Source organism: Pollachius pollachius (assembly GCF_949987615.1).
Source record: "Pollachius pollachius genome assembly, chromosome: 16".
In the NCBI taxonomy this organism is placed as follows: domain Eukaryota; kingdom Metazoa; phylum Chordata; class Actinopteri; order Gadiformes; family Gadidae; genus Pollachius; species Pollachius pollachius.
In genome coordinates this window covers 3,528,111-3,546,888 of record NC_136949.1, presented here as the reverse complement: position 1 = coordinate 3,546,888, position 18,778 = coordinate 3,528,111, and the positions used below count along the sequence as shown (strand labels likewise).

At 50.3% G+C, this 18,778-nt stretch overlaps 1 protein-coding gene across 1 annotated transcript in view; it reads right to left on the bottom strand.

Annotated features, from left to right (window-relative positions):
• mthfd1l (methylenetetrahydrofolate dehydrogenase (NADP+ dependent) 1 like) overlaps nucleotides 1–17,654 on the bottom strand; it is a 45,447-nt gene extending 27,793 nt beyond the window's left edge. Inside the window, exons 1-18 of the mRNA XM_079753925.1 lie at nucleotides 17,288–17,654; nucleotides 16,585–16,669; nucleotides 16,029–16,079; nucleotides 15,832–15,885; nucleotides 14,287–14,411; nucleotides 13,538–13,638; nucleotides 12,992–13,128; nucleotides 12,529–12,640; nucleotides 12,338–12,405; nucleotides 11,889–11,986; nucleotides 10,794–10,967; nucleotides 8,203–8,339; nucleotides 7,331–7,377; nucleotides 5,907–6,014; nucleotides 4,974–5,048; nucleotides 3,461–3,563; nucleotides 2,132–2,208; nucleotides 123–263 (exon numbers count right to left, since the gene is read on the bottom strand). Of these exons, the coding sequence (XP_079610051.1) occupies nucleotides 123–263; nucleotides 2,132–2,208; nucleotides 3,461–3,563; nucleotides 4,974–5,048; nucleotides 5,907–6,014; nucleotides 7,331–7,377; nucleotides 8,203–8,339; nucleotides 10,794–10,967; nucleotides 11,889–11,986; nucleotides 12,338–12,405; nucleotides 12,529–12,640; nucleotides 12,992–13,128; nucleotides 13,538–13,638; nucleotides 14,287–14,411; nucleotides 15,832–15,885; nucleotides 16,029–16,079; nucleotides 16,585–16,669; nucleotides 17,288–17,526 (1,932 nt within the window). The 5' untranslated portion in view covers nucleotides 17,527–17,654. The remainder of the gene's footprint in view (nucleotides 1–122; nucleotides 264–2,131; nucleotides 2,209–3,460; nucleotides 3,564–4,973; nucleotides 5,049–5,906; nucleotides 6,015–7,330; nucleotides 7,378–8,202; nucleotides 8,340–10,793; nucleotides 10,968–11,888; nucleotides 11,987–12,337; nucleotides 12,406–12,528; nucleotides 12,641–12,991; nucleotides 13,129–13,537; nucleotides 13,639–14,286; nucleotides 14,412–15,831; nucleotides 15,886–16,028; nucleotides 16,080–16,584; nucleotides 16,670–17,287) is intronic.
• Nucleotides 17,655–18,778: the final 1,124 nt, after the last annotated feature.

Genomic DNA, 18,778 nt, shown 5'->3' with positions numbered 1-18,778 from the left:
CAGGGCTCGGAAGGGCTTGCACCTCAAAGAACAGAGGCGGACCCTCACGTTCTTTGAGGTCGGGAGCGGCGCATCTCCATGAATGAAAGACAGACACGGACACATACACAAAACATACGTACCAGGTCCTCCGCTGTGATTGGCTGTCCCGAGCGACTGGTTCCCACCACCATGCGGGCCAGGCGGACCCTCATGTCCCCCAGGCCGTCGGCGAGGGCCAGGATGGCCATGATCTCACTGGCCACCGCAATGTCGAAGCCCGTCTGGGGGAGGCGAAGGGACACACACACACACACACACACGGACACACACACACGGTTAGAAACTCACACACGCTGTGTGTGAGTGGGGATGATGAAGTTGCGCCGTCGGTGTGCAACACGTTAAACCAGCCCACAAACGTGTTATTTATTGTTTCATGTCTTACAAAAAGACATATAAAACGAAATAGCACAGTTCACATTGACCTTCAATAGACTTTCGCGATATAACGTCTCGTTCATTTAACGTAGTAGCTAAGCATTTCTTCATCGGGTCGCGGTGGAACTTGATTCATGGAACGATTGAGAAAAGTGCCATATAGGAGTATAAATCAGAAACCCCCCCAATAACATGCACACACGCATACGCACACGCATAAATAATAGTGTGATAGCCAAGCCGAGCACTGGGGCGGAAGTTGATTGGCCGAAATCCAAGTCAGGTTCCGTATCCCAGAAGGCCGTTATTCACAAACATCACATTCCTAAACGCACCTCACAAAACACACACACACGCAAACAGAAACACACACACACAGTGAGTGATAGACCTGATATATCTGTGTGTATGAGAAGTCTCCTTACTCATGTTGAAACCATGAAACGCCACGAAATGAAACCATAATTAAAAGAGTCAAGTGGAAACATAAGACGAGCCACGACGTGCAGCCGGTCACCCCCCCACCCCGTCAGGGCGGTGAGGACCGGGGGGGCCGTACTGTATCTGCTGCTGGGACCCAGCCAGAGGAATACCACTCCAGGGACGCACATAAACGCAAGCACATGCTGACCAAGCAGTCTTTCTCTCAGTGTGTGTGTGTGTGTGTGTGTGTGTGTGTGTGTGTGTGTGTGTGTGTGTGTGTGTGTGTGTGTGTGTGTGTGTGTGTGTGTGTGTGATCCCAAAGGGCTGTTGTTTTTTCTTCTCCCCCCTCTTTAAACATTTGCTTTCACTTAGGCCCCCTCACTTCCCAAAGAGGCAAAGTGTTTATTTGCGGGATTTCGTTCAGCCATCCTTATTACTAAAGGCTGGGCAAATGGGCGAGAGAGCTTGCATTTCAGATGATAGAGATAAGAATGGGGTTGTGTGTGTGTGTGTGTGTGTGAGTTTAAGATTAACAGCGAGTGATGGGGAGAGAGTCAAAAACTCCCTCACTGTCTCCCGCATTGTTTGCCAAATAACTCAAGCATTAAATGTTACCCCCATAAAACCGTTGTTTAGCCAACAGTTTAGATAATCTGTTTGAGTTCTGCAGGCAACTAAAAAGGTGTCCGGTCTCAGAGTCAAGGACCTTCTGTCGGAGTGAAACTCAGAGTAACTGCTGCCGACGAGCTGGCCGTCGCCTTGCATGGTTGACTCCGCCGTCGGTGTGTGAATGTGTTTAACAACCGTAAAGTCGCTCTGGATAAAAGTGTCTTCTACAGGTCCTGAATGAAAACGACTCTCTCGCGATCGATCCACAAAAGATCTCTGGTCCTCACAGGAGACAACTGTGAGAAATGTCCAACATGTTCAACATGTAGTCAGGAGAGAGCCCTTTGGTGAAATACACCGGTTCCTGAACTAGGGGTCCACATTTAACAGTGAGGGAACATTAAAAGACAACTTTTGACCTGGTTTTGGATTAGCCAGCATCGTGGCTCCACAACGCCTCGTCAAATACCAATCAGAAGGCAAATCATAGGACATAGTTGCTGACCTGTCAGGCACATTGTGTTGAGACACACAAATCTATATCTTACAAACCCAGAGAGAACCAATGGAAGAGAGGAGGACCACGAGAAACACCCAAGACTACGGAGATCTTGACTGCAGAAGTTTGAACTGGGCGAGACTTTGAGGGAGAAATGGAACGACAACAACAACAACATACCTCTCTGCTGTGGCCTTTCTCCGTGCTGGCCTGGCCCACCGTGATTTTCCTCAAGAAGCGGTCGTTGGTGTCAACCACTGCAACACAACAACACAGAAGAAGCGTCAACACACACCACAGGCAGGCACACACACACAAGATCTGGTAACTCATTGTCAACAAGTACACACACACCCACACACAATCCCGTGCAGGCTGTTGTTTCTATAAGGGTCCCCGTCATGTATTTTACATGAAGTCCTCCAGGCGAGCTGTGTGTGTGTGTGTGTGTGTTTGTGCGTGGCGTGCGTGCGTTCAGCAGCGCTTCACACTTCAGCCGGACCAGGGCCGTGCCCACGGCACCCACACCAACCCGGACCCACTAATGATAAGTGTGTGTGGAGGAGGGAGGACGCGCGCACTCACACACACACACACAATAGCACATACACACAGGGGCGCGCGCACACACACAAACCCAATTAAGATGTGTGTGTGTGTGTGTAGAGGAGGGAGGACGCACACACATGCACACACACACACACTCGCCCTAACCCACTGATAATGTGTGTGTGTAGAGGAGGGAGGGACGACACACACACACACACACACACACACACACAAACACACACACACACACAAACAGGGTAAATCTGTTTTTAATCTGCGGGGCTCCTCTGCTAAACGGGGCCCCTTGGGGCCCTCAGAGTGTAAATACCTCATCATTCACTGGAGCAGCATGTCTTGCTGCTCCCACTGCCAACCTTAAAACAACACAGCTCACACCACACCATCCACCCGGCCCCCGAGCCACAACACCCAGTCCCACCACACCCACCTCGCTCTGACCCCTCCCGCCTCTGCCTAGCCCCACCTGTCGCCAGCTAACCCCACCCACCCCATCTAACCCCACATCTGTATCTAACCCCACCCACCCCATCCAACCGCACCCACCTCCAACAAACCACAACATATGCATCTAGCCACACCCACCTTCATCTAACCACACCCTCCTCCAGCTAACCCCACCCACCCCATCTAACCCCACATCTGCATCTAACCACACCCACCCCATCTAGCCCCACATCTGCATCTAACCCCACCCACCCCATCTAACCACACCCACCTCCATCTAACCACACCCACCTCCAACAAACCCCACCCACCTCCAACAAACCCCGCCCACCTCCAACAAACCCCGCCCACCTCCATCTTACCCCACCCTCTCCCATCTAACCCCACCCACCACTGCCTCTGTTTCAACCCAAACAAACCGGAGGCGTTATCCCATTAAAAGGCCAGGTTGCACAGCATCAACCCATAATGCATTGCGGCGGGCTCCAGGCCTACCTCTCTGCCAGGTGAGCTTGGCGGGGTCCAGGTCCAACCGCACGAAGGAGCGGACCTCCTCCGCCGTCAGGGAGGCTGGTTCTGTTTTACTGAGACCCAGGCGCTGGAGGGGAGGGAGGGGGAGAGAGAGAGGGGGAGAGAGAGAGGGAGGGGAGAGAGAGAGGGAGGGGGGGAGAGAGAGGGAGGAGGAGAGAGGGAGGGGAGAGAGAGAGGGAGGGGGGGAGAGAGAGAGGGAGGAGAGAGGGAGGGGAGAGAGGGAGGGAGAGAGAGAGAGGGAGGGGAGAGAGAGAGGGAGGGGAGAGAGAGAGAGGGAGGGGAGAGGGAGAGAGAGAGGGAGGGGGAGAGAGAGAGGGAGGAGGAGAGAGAGAGGCAGGGGGAGAGAGAATGTTTATGTTGTATAAGTTACTATTGGAACCAGCTTCTCATCCAAGTACCCATTATCGCTGCCATTTCATTATTTAGTTTCTCTTCATCACCCAGTCGCCACCCTCTTCTCTGTCCCACACACACACACGCACACACACACACACACACACACACACACACACACACACACACACACACACACACACACACACACACACACACACACACACACACACACACACACACACACACACACACACACACTGGCCTGAGTTTTCTTTAATATTTTGCAACTTTGAGTTCCACATCCTTTCCAAATAATCTTGGGTATTTCGACAGATTTAATAAAAAAGATGTCCCCCCCCCTCAAAACACCATATTTCTGGTGAGTGAGACCGAGCTAAATTACAGCGTTCCTCTCTGCATTCCTCCCCGCTCCGCCAAGGTACTCTCCGCACTGCGGTGGTCCGCCGACACGGAGTCAACACCCCCGAGAACCCAGAGCAGCTGGTCACCAATCAGCGGAGGTCCCCCCGCCCGCAGGCCGCCCGCAGGCCGCCCGGACCGGGGGCCGCTCCGGGCCAGGGTCACTCGGTCCGGGTCTCTGGGACTAGCAGCGTCCGCCAACACCCCGCCCCCCCAATGCGTCCGTGAAACCCACGGGCCTGAACTCCTCGACTCCAACCCGCTCCGAGTTGGCTACGCTGTTTCGTCCGTGTGGGTGTTTTCAAAAAGGGAAAACAAGCAAACTACAAATCACGCACTCACACTTTCCTTTCCAGAGACGACCGTTTCGTTTTGTTATGACGCCTGTCAGCGGTCGGTAACAAACGCCTCACTGGGCTGTCACACCGACGAGCCAGGGCCCACAAAAGACCGTCAGAGAGAGGGGAGGATGGATGGGGAACACATGTTCAAACGCTGGGTCGCAGGTGGACCACCGGGGCCAGGCTCACTGAGGCCCCCCGGTGGCGGCTTTTGGAATGAACTACAAATAAAATCAGCGGAGCTCATCACACAGAGACTGGTGGTGTATGACGAACCCTTGAGGAGGAGGAGGGCGGTGGTGCAGAGAACACACAGTGTTGGTGGTGGTGGTAGTGGTGGTACTGGTGTTATCGGAGTGGGCGTGGCCATGTTTACGTACCCGCAGCCTAGAGATCTGGATGGGGGAGAACTTTCGGACGCCGTTCACGGAGGGGACCAGCCTGTTGTACAGGGCCTGAGGAGGAAACACACAATGAGCAATGTTGATACTACTGCTGTTTTTAGAGCTAATATTAGTACTACTACTACTGCATCTACTGCTGGTGCTGCTACTACTAATACTATGACTGCTACTTCGGCTGATGCTAGTACTACTGCTACTACTTCTGCTAGGAATAGTACTGCTACTACTACTAATATAACTGCTACAAGTACTATAACTGCTAGTGCTGCTACTACTACTACTGCTAGTAATAGTAATGCTAATACTACTGCTGCTACTGGTACTACTACTTCTACTGTATCATTTAACATGCCCTTATCTACCGTTAGCCTTTATTAATATAATCCCCATAGGCAGCACCACTCTGCCCACTGCACTATTGTGCAATAATATGCAATTATAATGTCTATTTGCAGAATAGGTAGGACCGTACCGGTAACAGCCCCATTGTAATACAGCTACTTGTTTCCACATTACAGCCTGACCTTCCAAAGTCTGTTTATCAGCATTTGATTTGATTTGCCTCCCGGTTCCTGTGCGTGTTTATTTGTACACTTGATCGGTTAGTGGTGGTACTGAGGGCTCCAATATTGCCGTCCGGCATCCACATCAATCGAGGAGCCAAATTGGATTAACTTATTCTGCGTGGTGCGGCCCCTTGAAAGACTCGTTTCATTAAAATGTCTGCCCAACCGAATAAAGCTCTTGGTAACGCTGTAGAACCATTGACAGGTCGATACTTAACAGACGCCACTTTCCAAGCCCAAAATCAGTTGATTTATGACCACCATATTAATTAAAAAAAACAACTTGCATGACATCAGGCTGCCAAACACAGTGGCAGTGACATCATCATCGCTGGCCACGCACCTTGTCCGATTGCGTGGCCTCGTGCAGCATACGGGCGTCGATGGCGGCGGCCACCAGGTTGTTGGCGGCGGTGATGGCGTGTATGTCCCCGGTCAGGTGGAGGTTGAACTACGGGAGGAAGGAGGTGAGACATAGCCGAGGGGGTTGTGCTAGCGATGCTACGGTCTTAAGCTAACGTTCCGTACCTCTGCAGTAACTCACACAAACACGGGGCTATTGCAGTACATCAGAGTACAGGAGTACGGTGGCCTGGAGGATAACCACACGTGTTATCCTTTAGTGTTTTAGCTCGCTAGCCGTCTTCTGCACGCTTACGGTCCTAACTGCATGTTTACGGTCTAAACTGCACGTTTCCAGTCTAAACTGCACGTGTACGGTCTAAACTGCACGTTTCCAGTCTAAACTGCACGCGTACGGTCTAAACTGCACGTGTACGGTCTAAACTGCACACTTGCGGTCTACTCTTCATCTTCACGGACTAGACTGCATGGTTACCGTCTAAACTGCATGTTCACGGTCTAAACTCCATGTGTACGGTCTAAGCTGCAGTCTAAACTGCATGTTCACGGTCTAAACTCCATGCTCACGGTCTAAACTGCAGTCTAAACTGCATGTTCACGGTCTAACCTCCATGCTTACGGTCTAAACTGCATGTTCACGGTCTAACCTCCATGCTTACGGTCTAAACTGCATGTTCACGGTCCAAACTCCATGCTCACGGTCTAAACATTAATCATCGTGAACGCCCCGACAGGCCCCCACGTCCGTCAACATGAACGTATGAAAAAGGACCGCATGCACTTATCATCCATTAGCCGGGGGAAAGTGAAGGCGTGGCGTGCTACCCCGCTGCCCGGCCGACGGCAGCGACGGGGGCACAAAGAAGATGGAGACGAGAGCCCCACCCGCAGGGGTGGGGGGGGGGCGAAACTACACCCGTCGCACCCGGGCCCTCCCACAACAACGGCTTACAACAATAAAAGCCCCTCTGCCCGTGTTTGTGAAAATATTATGATGCATAACTCATGACCGTTGGATGATAAAAAGGCCTTTTTAACCTTGTTAGGGCCCGTGGAGGGGATTGGAGGAGGGGAGGGGGGCAGGGGGGGTTTGGTACATGAAAAGCCAGCGTCTCATTGGCCAGGAGGCCGCGGGCCCCCTGTTCTCCGTGGGAAGGCGCCTTTGGTCGCGGGCGCCGTTCTGTTGTGACACAGTTAGCCCGCCAGCTTGAGTGTGAGCGTGAGTGTTTTTGCGTGAGTGTGAGCGTGAGTGTTTTTGTGTGAGCGTGAGTGTTTTTGTGTGAGTGTGAGCGTGAGTGTGTGTGTGAGCATGAGTGTTTTTGTGTGAGCGTGAGTGTGTGTGTGTGTGTGTGTGCGTGTGCATGTTCTAGTGTGTGTGGTGGTGGTGGGCTGTGGGTCACTCACCTCCTCCATGGGGATGACCTGGGCATAGCCGCCCCCGGCAGCACCTCCTAGGAACAGAGGAGGAGGAAGGCAGCAGTGAGACTACAAGAGGAGGACAGGGAGGAGGAGGAGGAGGACGACGACAGGGAGTATGTAGAGGAGGAGGAGGAGGACAGGGAGTATGTAGAGGAGGAGGAGGAGGACAGGGAGTATGTAGAGGAGGAGGAGGAGGACAGGAAGTATGTAGAGGAGGAGGAGGAAGAGGAGGACGACGACGACAGGGAGTATGTAGAGGAGGAGGAGGAGGACAGGGAGTATGTAGAGGAGGAGGAGGAGGACAGGGAGTATGTAGAGGAGGAGGAGGAGGAGGACAGGGAGTATGTAGAGGAGGAGGAGGAAGAGGAGGAGGAGGAAGAGGAGGAGGACGACGACAGGGAGTATGTAGAGGAGGAGGAGGAGGACAGGGAGTATGTAGAGGAGGAGGAGGAGGAGGACAGGGAGTATGTAGAGGAGGAGGAGGAGGAGGACAGGGAGTATGTAGAGGAGGAGGAGGAAGAGGAGGAGGAGGACAGGGAGTATGTAGAGGAGGAGGAGGAGGACAGGGAGTATGTAGAGGAGGAGGAAGAGGAGGTCATCTGTGAGGGACCCCCCTCCACAGATGCTAATAAACTTAAAAAAAAACAAATGCTTAAAATATTAGCATGGCAATATATATTATTAAGATGTATGAATTAAAGCTGCAGTAGGGCGTTTATTAAAGAAGTCTTTGTCATATTTGTTGAATTTCTCCCAAACCAGAGCGCATTGCCGATTAATGACCCTCGACAAAAAACAACGCAAAAAAAAAACACCCAGGCGTAGTTTGAAAAAAAAACAAAGCAGGGGTCGCCGACCTTTGACCCCGAAGGTGGGCCCCTGGGAGGGCTGGCGGAGGCAGGCGAAGGAGTTGAGCTTGAGGTGGGCCGAGAGGGCCTGGACCAGGCCGATGGTGACCGTGCTCTTCCCCTCGCCCAGCGGAGTCGGGGTGATGCTGCGCCACACGCACACGCACACGCACACGCACACACGCACACACGCACACACACGCACACACGCACACACGCACACACGCACACACGCACACACACGCACACACGCACACACACACCAGAGGAAGAGGTTAGGTCAACATCTCAGTGGAAACGCCGAAGCAGACTGGGCTCACGGGATCTGGTCTAAGCTGGTTAGCGGCGGTTGTTTTCGTGTGCGTTGGTTTGTGTGTGTGCGGTGGCCGTCTGCAAGCGTAATGGGCGGCATGTGACTCTGTAGGCTCTGCAGGCCCTGTGTGTAGGCCCTAACCACACACAGCCCCGGGTCGGGGACACAGCGTCTGAGGCATAACCCCCCCCGGGAGTCATCGATACAGCAGGGGCCCCCAGCATAGACCGCTGGGGGGGGGGGGCGGTGAGGGCGGGGTCTGGAGGTGTCTCCGAGAGAGAGACAGGACTGAGGAGGGGGGGTGTGGGTGTGGGAGTAGGGGAGTAGGGGAGCAGGGGGTGCAAAGAAGAAAGGGAAAGCGACGGAGGAGGAGAAAGAATGCTTTGAAGGGTCTCTGCTCCATTTATCTCCAGACCCCCCCCCCCCCCGCCCCCATTTCACCTCTCTCCCTCTCCCCCCCCCCCTCTCTCTCCCCCTCACTCTCCCTCTTTTGGACTGACTGGACGTTTCCTTGGCAGCGACACTCAAAGGCATGCCTACTGCTGGCTAGAAAGGCCCCCCCTCCACCCTCTTGCTGCTCAAGAGTAGAGTGTGTGTGTGTGTGTGTGTGTGTGTGTGTGTGTGTGTGTGTGTGTGTGTGTGTGTGTGTGTGTGTGTGTGTGTCAGTTGGTCCGCATCAGTGTGTGTGCATGTGTGTCAGCGTGTGTCAATTTATGTATGCGCGTGTCAGTGTGTGTGTTCGTATGGGGTGTGGGGGGGGGGGGGGGGGGGGTAGTGAAAGGCAACATCGCCATCAGATCACAGAGCGTGTGCACAGGAATGCTGGACGAGGGGGACGAGGGGTACGGGTGGGTGAGGGACGGGGGGATATTCTGTTGAACCCCCTGTTTCCAACACAACCCAGCTCTGTACGCATGTCAGCGTGTGAATAGGGGTGTGAGCCGTTCCCATGACGACCCTCGCCCCCCCCGGTGTGGTTTGGAGGTCAAAGGCAGTTGTACGCCTCCCCCCCCCCCCCCACCCCCCCCAAAAAAAAAAACCTCCCTCAAATACACACACACCCACACAATCTCTCAAACACACTCCCTCAAACACACACACACACACACCCACCCTTAAGTTATGTCCTGGAGAAAGCATTCGCAGAACATTCATCTCCACTTCTACTGGATTTATCGGCCTATGAGAGACTCCCAAGTCTGTGTACCGCGTTTTCTCTAGCCGTACCGCGATGAGAACATCCATGAGGTTCTGCTTCTCTGGTTCTACAACCACCATTTTAATACTCTGTGACTTACTTAACATTGCACTTGGGGAGCAATGGCTTTCGAACAATAATAGTACAGCAAATCGTTCAGTCTCTATCTTTTTCGTCATCACGTTCAGATGCACGGTGTTGACATCGCTACCGCAAAAGCCTGGAAAAACATCAGATTCCCTGTGTTTTGCCAACAGGCGTAACGTCACTACGAACACACTCTCTGTGTTATAGCCTTGAGGATCCCGGCTATCTCCCGGGCAGGAAACAGGCCCCGTTGTTGTACAGCTGTGGCCGAGTGTTGAAACATGACAAATGTGGACGTCATTCGCAAAGCACTGTGGGTAATCAATTCTCCCCACAACAGCCAGACGCCACATGGGAACGGAAAAGATTGACCCGACGAAGGAAGAATTTTCCGTGTTTGTGTGTGTGTGTGTGTGTGTGTGTGTGTGTGTGTGTGTGTGTGTGTGTGTGTGTGTGTGTGTTATTTGGCATGGAAAGTTGGGGTTTAACCTATAAATTGGAAACAGATATGAAACGTTTTTCAATTAGGATAAATTCCTTTTCTTTGTGAAAGCCGATATACCAGCGCTACCCAGACACACTGAGGCTGAGATGAGGCTTATTGTTCAGAGATGCATACCTTTAAACACTATAATATAATACTTGACCTATAATTCATGTGTACTTCGATATTTATTCGATTTTACACCATGGTTGTGTTTTACTTTCGACCACGAAACAAAGACTGTGAAATGAATATAAGACCAGGAAACCTTTTGTCTTCTCGAAACCCTAAGGTAGGTAGGTAGGTGTGTGTGCGTGTGCGTGTGCGTGTGCGTGTGCGTGTGCGTGTGCGTGTGCGTGTGTGTGTATAAATGCATGTATGCGTGCATAAATGCATGTATGCGTGCATGTGTGTATGTGTATGTATGTATGTGTGCATGCGTAATTTGGCTTTTTTGACCAGTGGCTCTCTCTGAATCAAGAGGACGATCCGATTGGCTCGGCGGCCGCGGGACTCACCCGGCCACCAGCACCAGGTTCCCGTCGGGCCGGGCCTGCAGGCGTCCCAGCAGGGAGAGGCGCACCTTGGCCTTGCTGCGGCCGTAAGGCTCCAGCTCGTCGGGAAGCAGGCCGATCTCCTGGGCCAGCTGCTGCACCGACTTGGGGGTCTGGGCCCGCGAGATCTGGATGTCACTGGAAGACCAGGGAGAGAGGGGGACGCACAGAACAGCGGAGTCAGGGTAAGGTGAGGGAGGCAGGGCAGGGGGGGAACAGCTGAGTCGGGGTAAGGTGTGTATCACTGCAGGGCCAGGGGACAGAAACAGCTGAGTCAGGGTAAGGTCTGTGTCACTGGAGGACCAGGGGACAGAAACAGCTGAGTCGGGGTAAGGTCTGTGTCACTGGAGGACCAGGGGACAGAAACAGCTGAGTCGGGGTAAGGTCTGTGTCACTGGAGGACCAGGGGAGAGGGGACACAGAACAGCTGAGTCAGGGTAAGGTCTATGTCACTGGAGGACCAGGGGAGAGGACACGGTGAATAGCTGAGTCAGGGTAACGTCTGTATCACTGCAGGACCAGGGGACAGAAACAGCTGAGTCAGGGTACGGTCTGTATCACTGCAGGACCAGGGGACAGAAACAGCTGAGTCAGGGTACAGTCTGTATCACTGCGAGGGCAGCCGACCGCCTCCAGGGGTCAGCGATGAGGACGGGCCCTCAGAGACCTCAGGTTGTAAATAACAGTAGTACTAATGAATTATCACCCTATAGATTTAACCATATTTTTACTTGTCAGCACCGTCTTCTCTGGACGTTGGACAGTGTTTTCGTCTAGTGTATTATTTAAACACGTCGTTTACTGTCAAGAGTGGACCCTGCCTCCAATGAACGTAAACCAGCGAGGACGGAAATACACAGCGATCAAACGGGCTACTGCTGTAAAAGTAAGAAAAGCTTGAATAGATTCATATGATAATCTTGAAATGTGTCTAATCGAATCTGTCGCTTTAACTTTACATGAATGGAAATGTGTTGTGGGCAGCAGCGCCCTCTGTGTGTGTTCGACGGTACTCTGGTGTATTTGTGCTAGGGCTGCGTTCTGTAGGCGACGGCCTACCTGGGTACGGGGGTGAGGGGCTGCAGCTTCAGGGTGCGGAGGGTCCAGTCTTGGTACTGCTGCTCCTGGAGCCAGCGGCAGGAGCCCAGCACCACGTTCTGAAGGGAACAAGGACACACATATCGGGTTGACCGATGACGCCTTACAACCATTCACGCACACAGTCACACACCAACGGCCGTGTCACCAACACAAGGCGACAGCCAGCTCGAAAGGGAGCAGTAAGGGCGAGGTGTCTCGCTCACGGACACCTCGACATTCAGCTAGGAGGAGCCGGGAATCGAACCAGCAACCTTCAGATTATCCCAAGCCGCTCTACCCTCTCGACTAAACTGGACCCTTGGACACCCATTGGGATTCGAAAAATGGACAGCGGATCAAGACTAGTACGCATTCACGGATTGGTCTGGTGGCGTCAGACTAGGTGGAGCACGGTGTGTGAGACATGCCTGCATTCTGTACGCTGCAGTGAGGTGAGCCAGGCCGTTCGGCGACGTCCTCTCTGCATCGTGGTCATCTGGATGAACCAAGCAGAACAACAACAATGGCTGATTACAACGGCCTTCTGTTTGATGACAGGTAACCAGAGAAAGACTGTTGTTGTTGTTGTTTTTGTTGACACATGGGGCTTTTGCGCTACCTGAGGTCAACGCAGAGTCGCAGCGAATGACGGCAGCGCCTGGTTTCAGCCAAGTGGGCGGGACTTCTGCCGGCCCCGCCCCCAATAAGACCACAGCATCTGCCTTCTTCACCTGAGAGAGAGGGTTTAAATGGATTCTGCGTTGATTATGGAGAATGAAATACTTCAAAATATACCTTAACTCGTTCAAAATGGAGAATAGTCTGTTTTAATCTTCTTTTTTTCTTTTAAAGAGAATTTGAACAAACGATCTGTATTTTGAATCGGAAGCCTGTTTAAGCTTTCATTTTGCATAGCAAGCAAATATGCTGTAGTGACAAAAGACATGTAGGTACTGCCCCCATGTGGTCAGTAATGAACACTACATGAAAATGATGCAAATGGAAACTCAGAATGAAGAATAAGACACACACACACACACACACACACACACACACACACACACACACACAAACACACACACCTGTTTCTGGAGAATCTCCGAGGTTTTGTGGCCGTTGAGAGTCACCACTCCTCTTCTCTCCATCAGGCAGCGCAGGGCCACTTTGACGGCTCCGTCGCCCCCCACCAACACCACCGTCTGCCCCTCCGAGGACACGCCTGTGGGGCCACAAAGGTGTTCAATACCAGGACAGAATACCCTCGGTTCCCCTGCCCTGAAGCGACTCAGAATCACAACATTTCTCCTGCCTGCTAAATCCTTCCTGCGGTCGAGAAACTCTGGAGGAGTGTATGAACACATAGCCCTCCACTCCGGTCGGACCTTTGACCCGTTGTGAACTCTGAACCGCTGCGACACTTATTTTTAGGACAATAATCAAGGGACGATACAGGCAGCAGTCATGGCTACAGTGTCAATCCAAATGCAAACTATCCAAGGAGAATGTATAGAAATGTATTTTCCATTGACGTGTATCTAAACAGGGTTTCTATTATTTGTATATAATTGTACAGTATATTATAGTTACGATTGATATTTCCACGACAGGGGGCTGGGGGTGGAACTCACTGTGGCTCTCCAGAACCTCCATGACGGCCATGGCCTCGGCAGGCACGAAGCCCTCGCTGAGGTCTCCTCTCACCAGCCGACCCATGTTCAGATCGGCTACCCTGCAGGGCCAGCGGAACAGACACTAGATGAGCAGAGGTTTAAGACTGGGAGGACTTCATGAGGAAGTGCCGACAGGATTGGTACATCAAGTTTTTTTTGGTTTGTTTAGTTGTGTCTAATATTGGGATTGTCATGTCTAGCTCAACTGGAAGCCCATTGAAGAAATATCGCGAGGGTTAGGGGTTCGATTCCCACCGGGGTCGCACCCGTGTTACAAATGTATAGACTCATTGTGTTGCAAAAACATATGGGTAAAAGCTTCCACCAATTGAGTGAGTGAGTGAGTGAGTGATTGAGTGTGAGAGAGATTGTGTATATTGGCAGAAATAGGGAAATTAATGTCATACGGTTCCTTGCATCTGTCTAAAACAGATAAATGCAACAAGGCTCAAAGCACAGACAGGAGCCTTATGTTTAAGCCACTTAAACATCTTAACATGGTTGTATCTTTGAGGGGGCAGCACTGTGGAGCTCTCGGCACCAGAACCAGACCATCAGTCTTCCTGTGGAAACCTTTGACTGACCCGACTAATTAGCTTAATGAAACAGGGTGTCTTTCCACTCTTCCCACTCACGGGTCTACTGATTTACATCACATGTTTTATTTTACTCAACGGTGATAATTCCCAGCAGCGTCCCCGAGTTACCCGTCCACGTCCTTCTCCGGGGCGAGGGTGCTGATCACCCGACCGGTCAGCAGGGGGGGGGCGAGGTGGAGGTAGACACCGCGCACCCTGGGGTCCTCGTTGAGCTTCGACATCTCGTCCACGATCTACACACACACACGCGCGCGCCAAAAACACACACAGACACAGAGTCTGGGATTAGGGTTTCGTTCAAGAAGGCAAAGGTTTTTCCGGTCTTCGTTTCATTTCAAGGTTGCCTTGCAACCGGAAGGTTGCTAGTTCGATCCCCGGCTCCTCCCAGCTGAGGGTCGAGGTGTCCCTGAGCGAGACGCCTCACCCTCACTTCTGCTGACGAGCTAGCTGTCGTCTAGCATGGTTGACTCCGCAGTCGGCGTGTGAATGTTTGTATGAACCGGTTAGTCGCTTTGGAGAAAAGAGTCTGCTAAATGCTCTCAATGTAAATTGTCGATTTTGAAACGCAACGACGGCAATAGTAACATCTACCTGCCTGAAGGTACGTGATAGCTACCTTCATGCTCATTGCATCACCCTCATGCGGAAACTATACGTTTCTGACTTGAAGAAAACCATTGTTGACATGGGTTACTGAATAAGCCGAAAGATGGAGATAACCCCACTCCTCAAACAGCTCCAGGTTAAGCATTGTAAATTCAGCGACCTGGTTTGACTGGGAAGAAGGCCGGTGCTATAGGGTGGGGTAAGGGAGGAGAGTTCCCCTGAGGACGGGAGTAGAACCTGCATTGCCTGACTTCAGTCGAGGAATTTTGTACATCTCCAAACCCTTAGTCTCAGACCTTAGATAAATAACTCAAGCTTCCTACAGAAAGCTCAAATCTGGGTGAACGGGCGTTTCACTCTCTTTCACCTCGTGTTTGTTTTTCGACCAATCACGTTGCTGTATTTGCCAAACACAAACTAGGACAGCACTAGTAAAATGTATGAAAATGTCTGTTTACGTTTAAAATCATCAAACTATGTTGACCTTCCAGTGTACAAATAGCCTTATTTTAATCCCCTTCCGAAGGCTGCGTCTACTCGGGCTAATGTGAGGTTGTCGAACATCTCCGTAATATCTCCTCAGGGAACGAGGTGTAACCCCACATTTCTGATCATTGTTTGAGGCCCCCCCTAGAGGTTTTGCTTAGCACAGTAGGACCGCTGGAGGAAGGTCACACAGACGCAGATGTAACCCTCCAGCTGGTTAAAGGAGATTCCACAGCTGAGAAGCCCGACTTAAATAATGTTGCACCACAAAGTGTTGTGAATGAATGAAAACTAAGAATGAATCATGGAAGATCGCGACCGTTACAATTCATAGGGGTTAGGGTTAAGTTGCCTACATGCGATGCAGACACCAGCATAGCCTAGAAGTTTATGTTGGGTAATAGTTGGTCTCAGCGTGTTTTTTCTCTTTCACTCCGACAGGAGTAATCAGAAGCAGACAGGAGACCAGGCCGTGTGCCGACACGTGTGTGTGACAGAGAGAGTGTCGAGGGTTGGGGGATGGGTTACGAGAGAGACTGGGACAAACAGGTTTTTACGAACCTCATCCTCTGTGCAATCTTTGGTTAGGCAGATTTGAGCGACGTTCAGTCCAATCTGGGAGAGAGGAAAACAAGCCAAAAGTTAGAATGACAACCCATCAAACGTGCAAGGGTGAGAGACGGTAGAAACTTTGGAGAAGACAAAGGGATCAAGTTATAAAATACATTTGAAATAATTTAGATAAAAAGGAGACGTACCTTTCCTGCCATCTTTCTGTTGACCTCCAGCAAGCCATCGTCCTCCCCGCTCTATATAATTAAAAACACAATAAATTAGGACAGAAAATTAACATTCGGGTAATACAATGTCTCCCTATGCCGGTTAAGAAATACTCCAAAGTTTAAGGTTTAAGGCTGATTATATTTGGCCAGAGACAAGCACACCATTGCTACGGGTTATAAACAGAAGTTTCTTGTATATCAAAAAAGTATTCTTATTATTCTTATATTCACCACATGATGTAGAACATGCTCTATAATAACCAGTGATATGTGCATGATATTACAACGTATTGCATTACACAGAACTAATCTTATTAGTCATTTAGGCTCTATATTTGTATCACATGGGAGGCAATGACAATAATTAACCATCGCATTGAGTTAACAAATACCCATAGGGCAGAGAGAATATTTTCTCAACACTTAGACAGTATGACCATTTTTACATAACAACGTTGACGTATGGGGTCTATTCACAATGACTAAAATGCATGTTTGTTCAATGGGTCCCTGGGTTCGTGTGGGTCTTCACCTGGATGATGGCCAGCACAGGGTGGAGCGATGGGTCGTCTCTCTGCAGAGCCACTAGGGACTCCCTGGTGCACTCCAGCACATCGCTACGACAGGCAGTGAAATTAGTTCATTAAGAGTTATCATCTTCAAACAGCTGACAACAAAATGACACTGATAAAGGGCTCTGAAAAATCGTCATTGATTAAATGTATACAGCCTAAAAGGTGTAATGGTGTGTTTGTATGTTTCTTCATCTAGAATGTAGAATCTCCATTTTGGAGACTTGACACTAGTTGCCGGGTGGGAGGAGCCAAGGACGCGGATCCATCATTCAGCTTCTGCAGAGGTAACCCACTGACCCACATCCCTTCTAAAACATCAACATCACCCCATCTAACGTGTTATTCCCACCAATATCGTCATGACTACACCAAAATCAAGCCAAGTCGCATCTTGGAATAGATACGCGCAACCGACAACGTTCAGATCCATTTTTATACACAACAGGGAAATGAGAAAAAGTTGTGTTGGGTTACATCAGCTGGCAGGGCGGTGTGGTGAAGACACGTGGGTGATGTGGGGAAGACATGCATTTTACTGAAACGGCTTTTTTTGTCCTTTAAACGGTCGTTAAATGAGTTTTAATAGTCAATAAGTACACCGGGTCGATTTGGATTTCAGGAAACGTCTGAAGGCAACATGCCGTCTCCTCCAGTCCTTACCTCACACACTTCTCGTATCCGATCTCAGCTCCCTCTTGTTCTTTGATGTACTTATTCACCATGGAGCTGGCACTGGTGGGGGTAGTGCTCGCACCGCGGAACATAGCGCGGTTTCCAGTCAGACCCAGCGACGGACATCTCTTTGCGGAGCCGAAGACGGGAGCTCCTGAGCGGGTTGGTTGTGATGGAGAGACCCGCAGACCGCGACACGCGTGACGGAGGACGGAGAGTCGGGTCATTTCTGGTTCGGGTGGTTTGTTGGGAGTTTAAGAAGGTATACGGGTGGACAATGCGAGTAGTTGTTCCCAAAAAGCCGAAGAAGAGGAAGACAGAGCAGCAGCAACAGTGCCCACAGCAGATAACAGGGTGCCTGTGATGCGAAAGTTCCGCGGTGACGAGCATGCGCGTTCACGTTGGGTAATTTCAGGAAGGAGTTTTTACTAGAGGGACTTTTAAACATCAGTGTGTCTGAATGTATATAAGACAAATAAATACCTACTACAAATACAAACCACGGACAAAAATGTTTCTTTTAGATGTTTATTCACGTCAAATATCCTGGTGTTAAGTTGTCTGTCTGATAATTAATTATAATTCTGTCAAATTATGTTCGTATGAGTAAATAAACATGTCCACTTTGGCTATTGCTTCTCCATGTAATGGTACAGGCCTTGAATCATTTATTAATGATATTAAAGCCATGTACATTATTTACCTACCTGTGTAAACACGTGGGCAAATTGGGCATGTCTTGGGCCCTTAAGAGTGTTCATTAAGAATCTCTTCAATGGAAACGGCCTCTGCCTAACATGACAAAACCCATTGGACTGAAATCACGCTGACAGATATGTTGCAGATATTTTATAAAAATAAATAATACAACCTGATACCTATACATCAGTTCAGCTAGAGGTACACACATCGATTACAGAAATATAATGCAAATCTGATGCCTCAATTTAATCATCTCTAACCTAATTTTAAACATCTCTAATCCAATACATACACTAAGACATCTATAACCTAATACATGAAAAAGCCATATCTATACAAGTACCTGAATATAACCATCTCTAACCCAATAAAAAAACTAGGCCATATATAACCTATTCCATTAACATAGCCATACCGAACCTAATATCTTAAATTAACCATCTTTCACCTAAGACCTAAACTTAATCATCTACACTAGTATAACCTAAAACCTATTCCTCCAATCAAACTGCTTTTCTTACGAAGACCCACCCACGCCGTCCGGAAGCTATACAGACAGCGTGGGCGGGTCTAAGTAAGAAAGGCGGTTTGATACGAATAGTCAAATCTCCTAACCTTTATGTCTCCTTTCCTTAACCTTTGTGGACAACGTCATCGGGTCAAGGAGAGATGAAAAGGTGCTTCCTTTCGAACATATGAAAAGACAGCACTGTTTTAATTTAATTCGATTCCACTTGTCCAAACCGACTTTATTGAGCGACGGCGAGTATTGCTGAC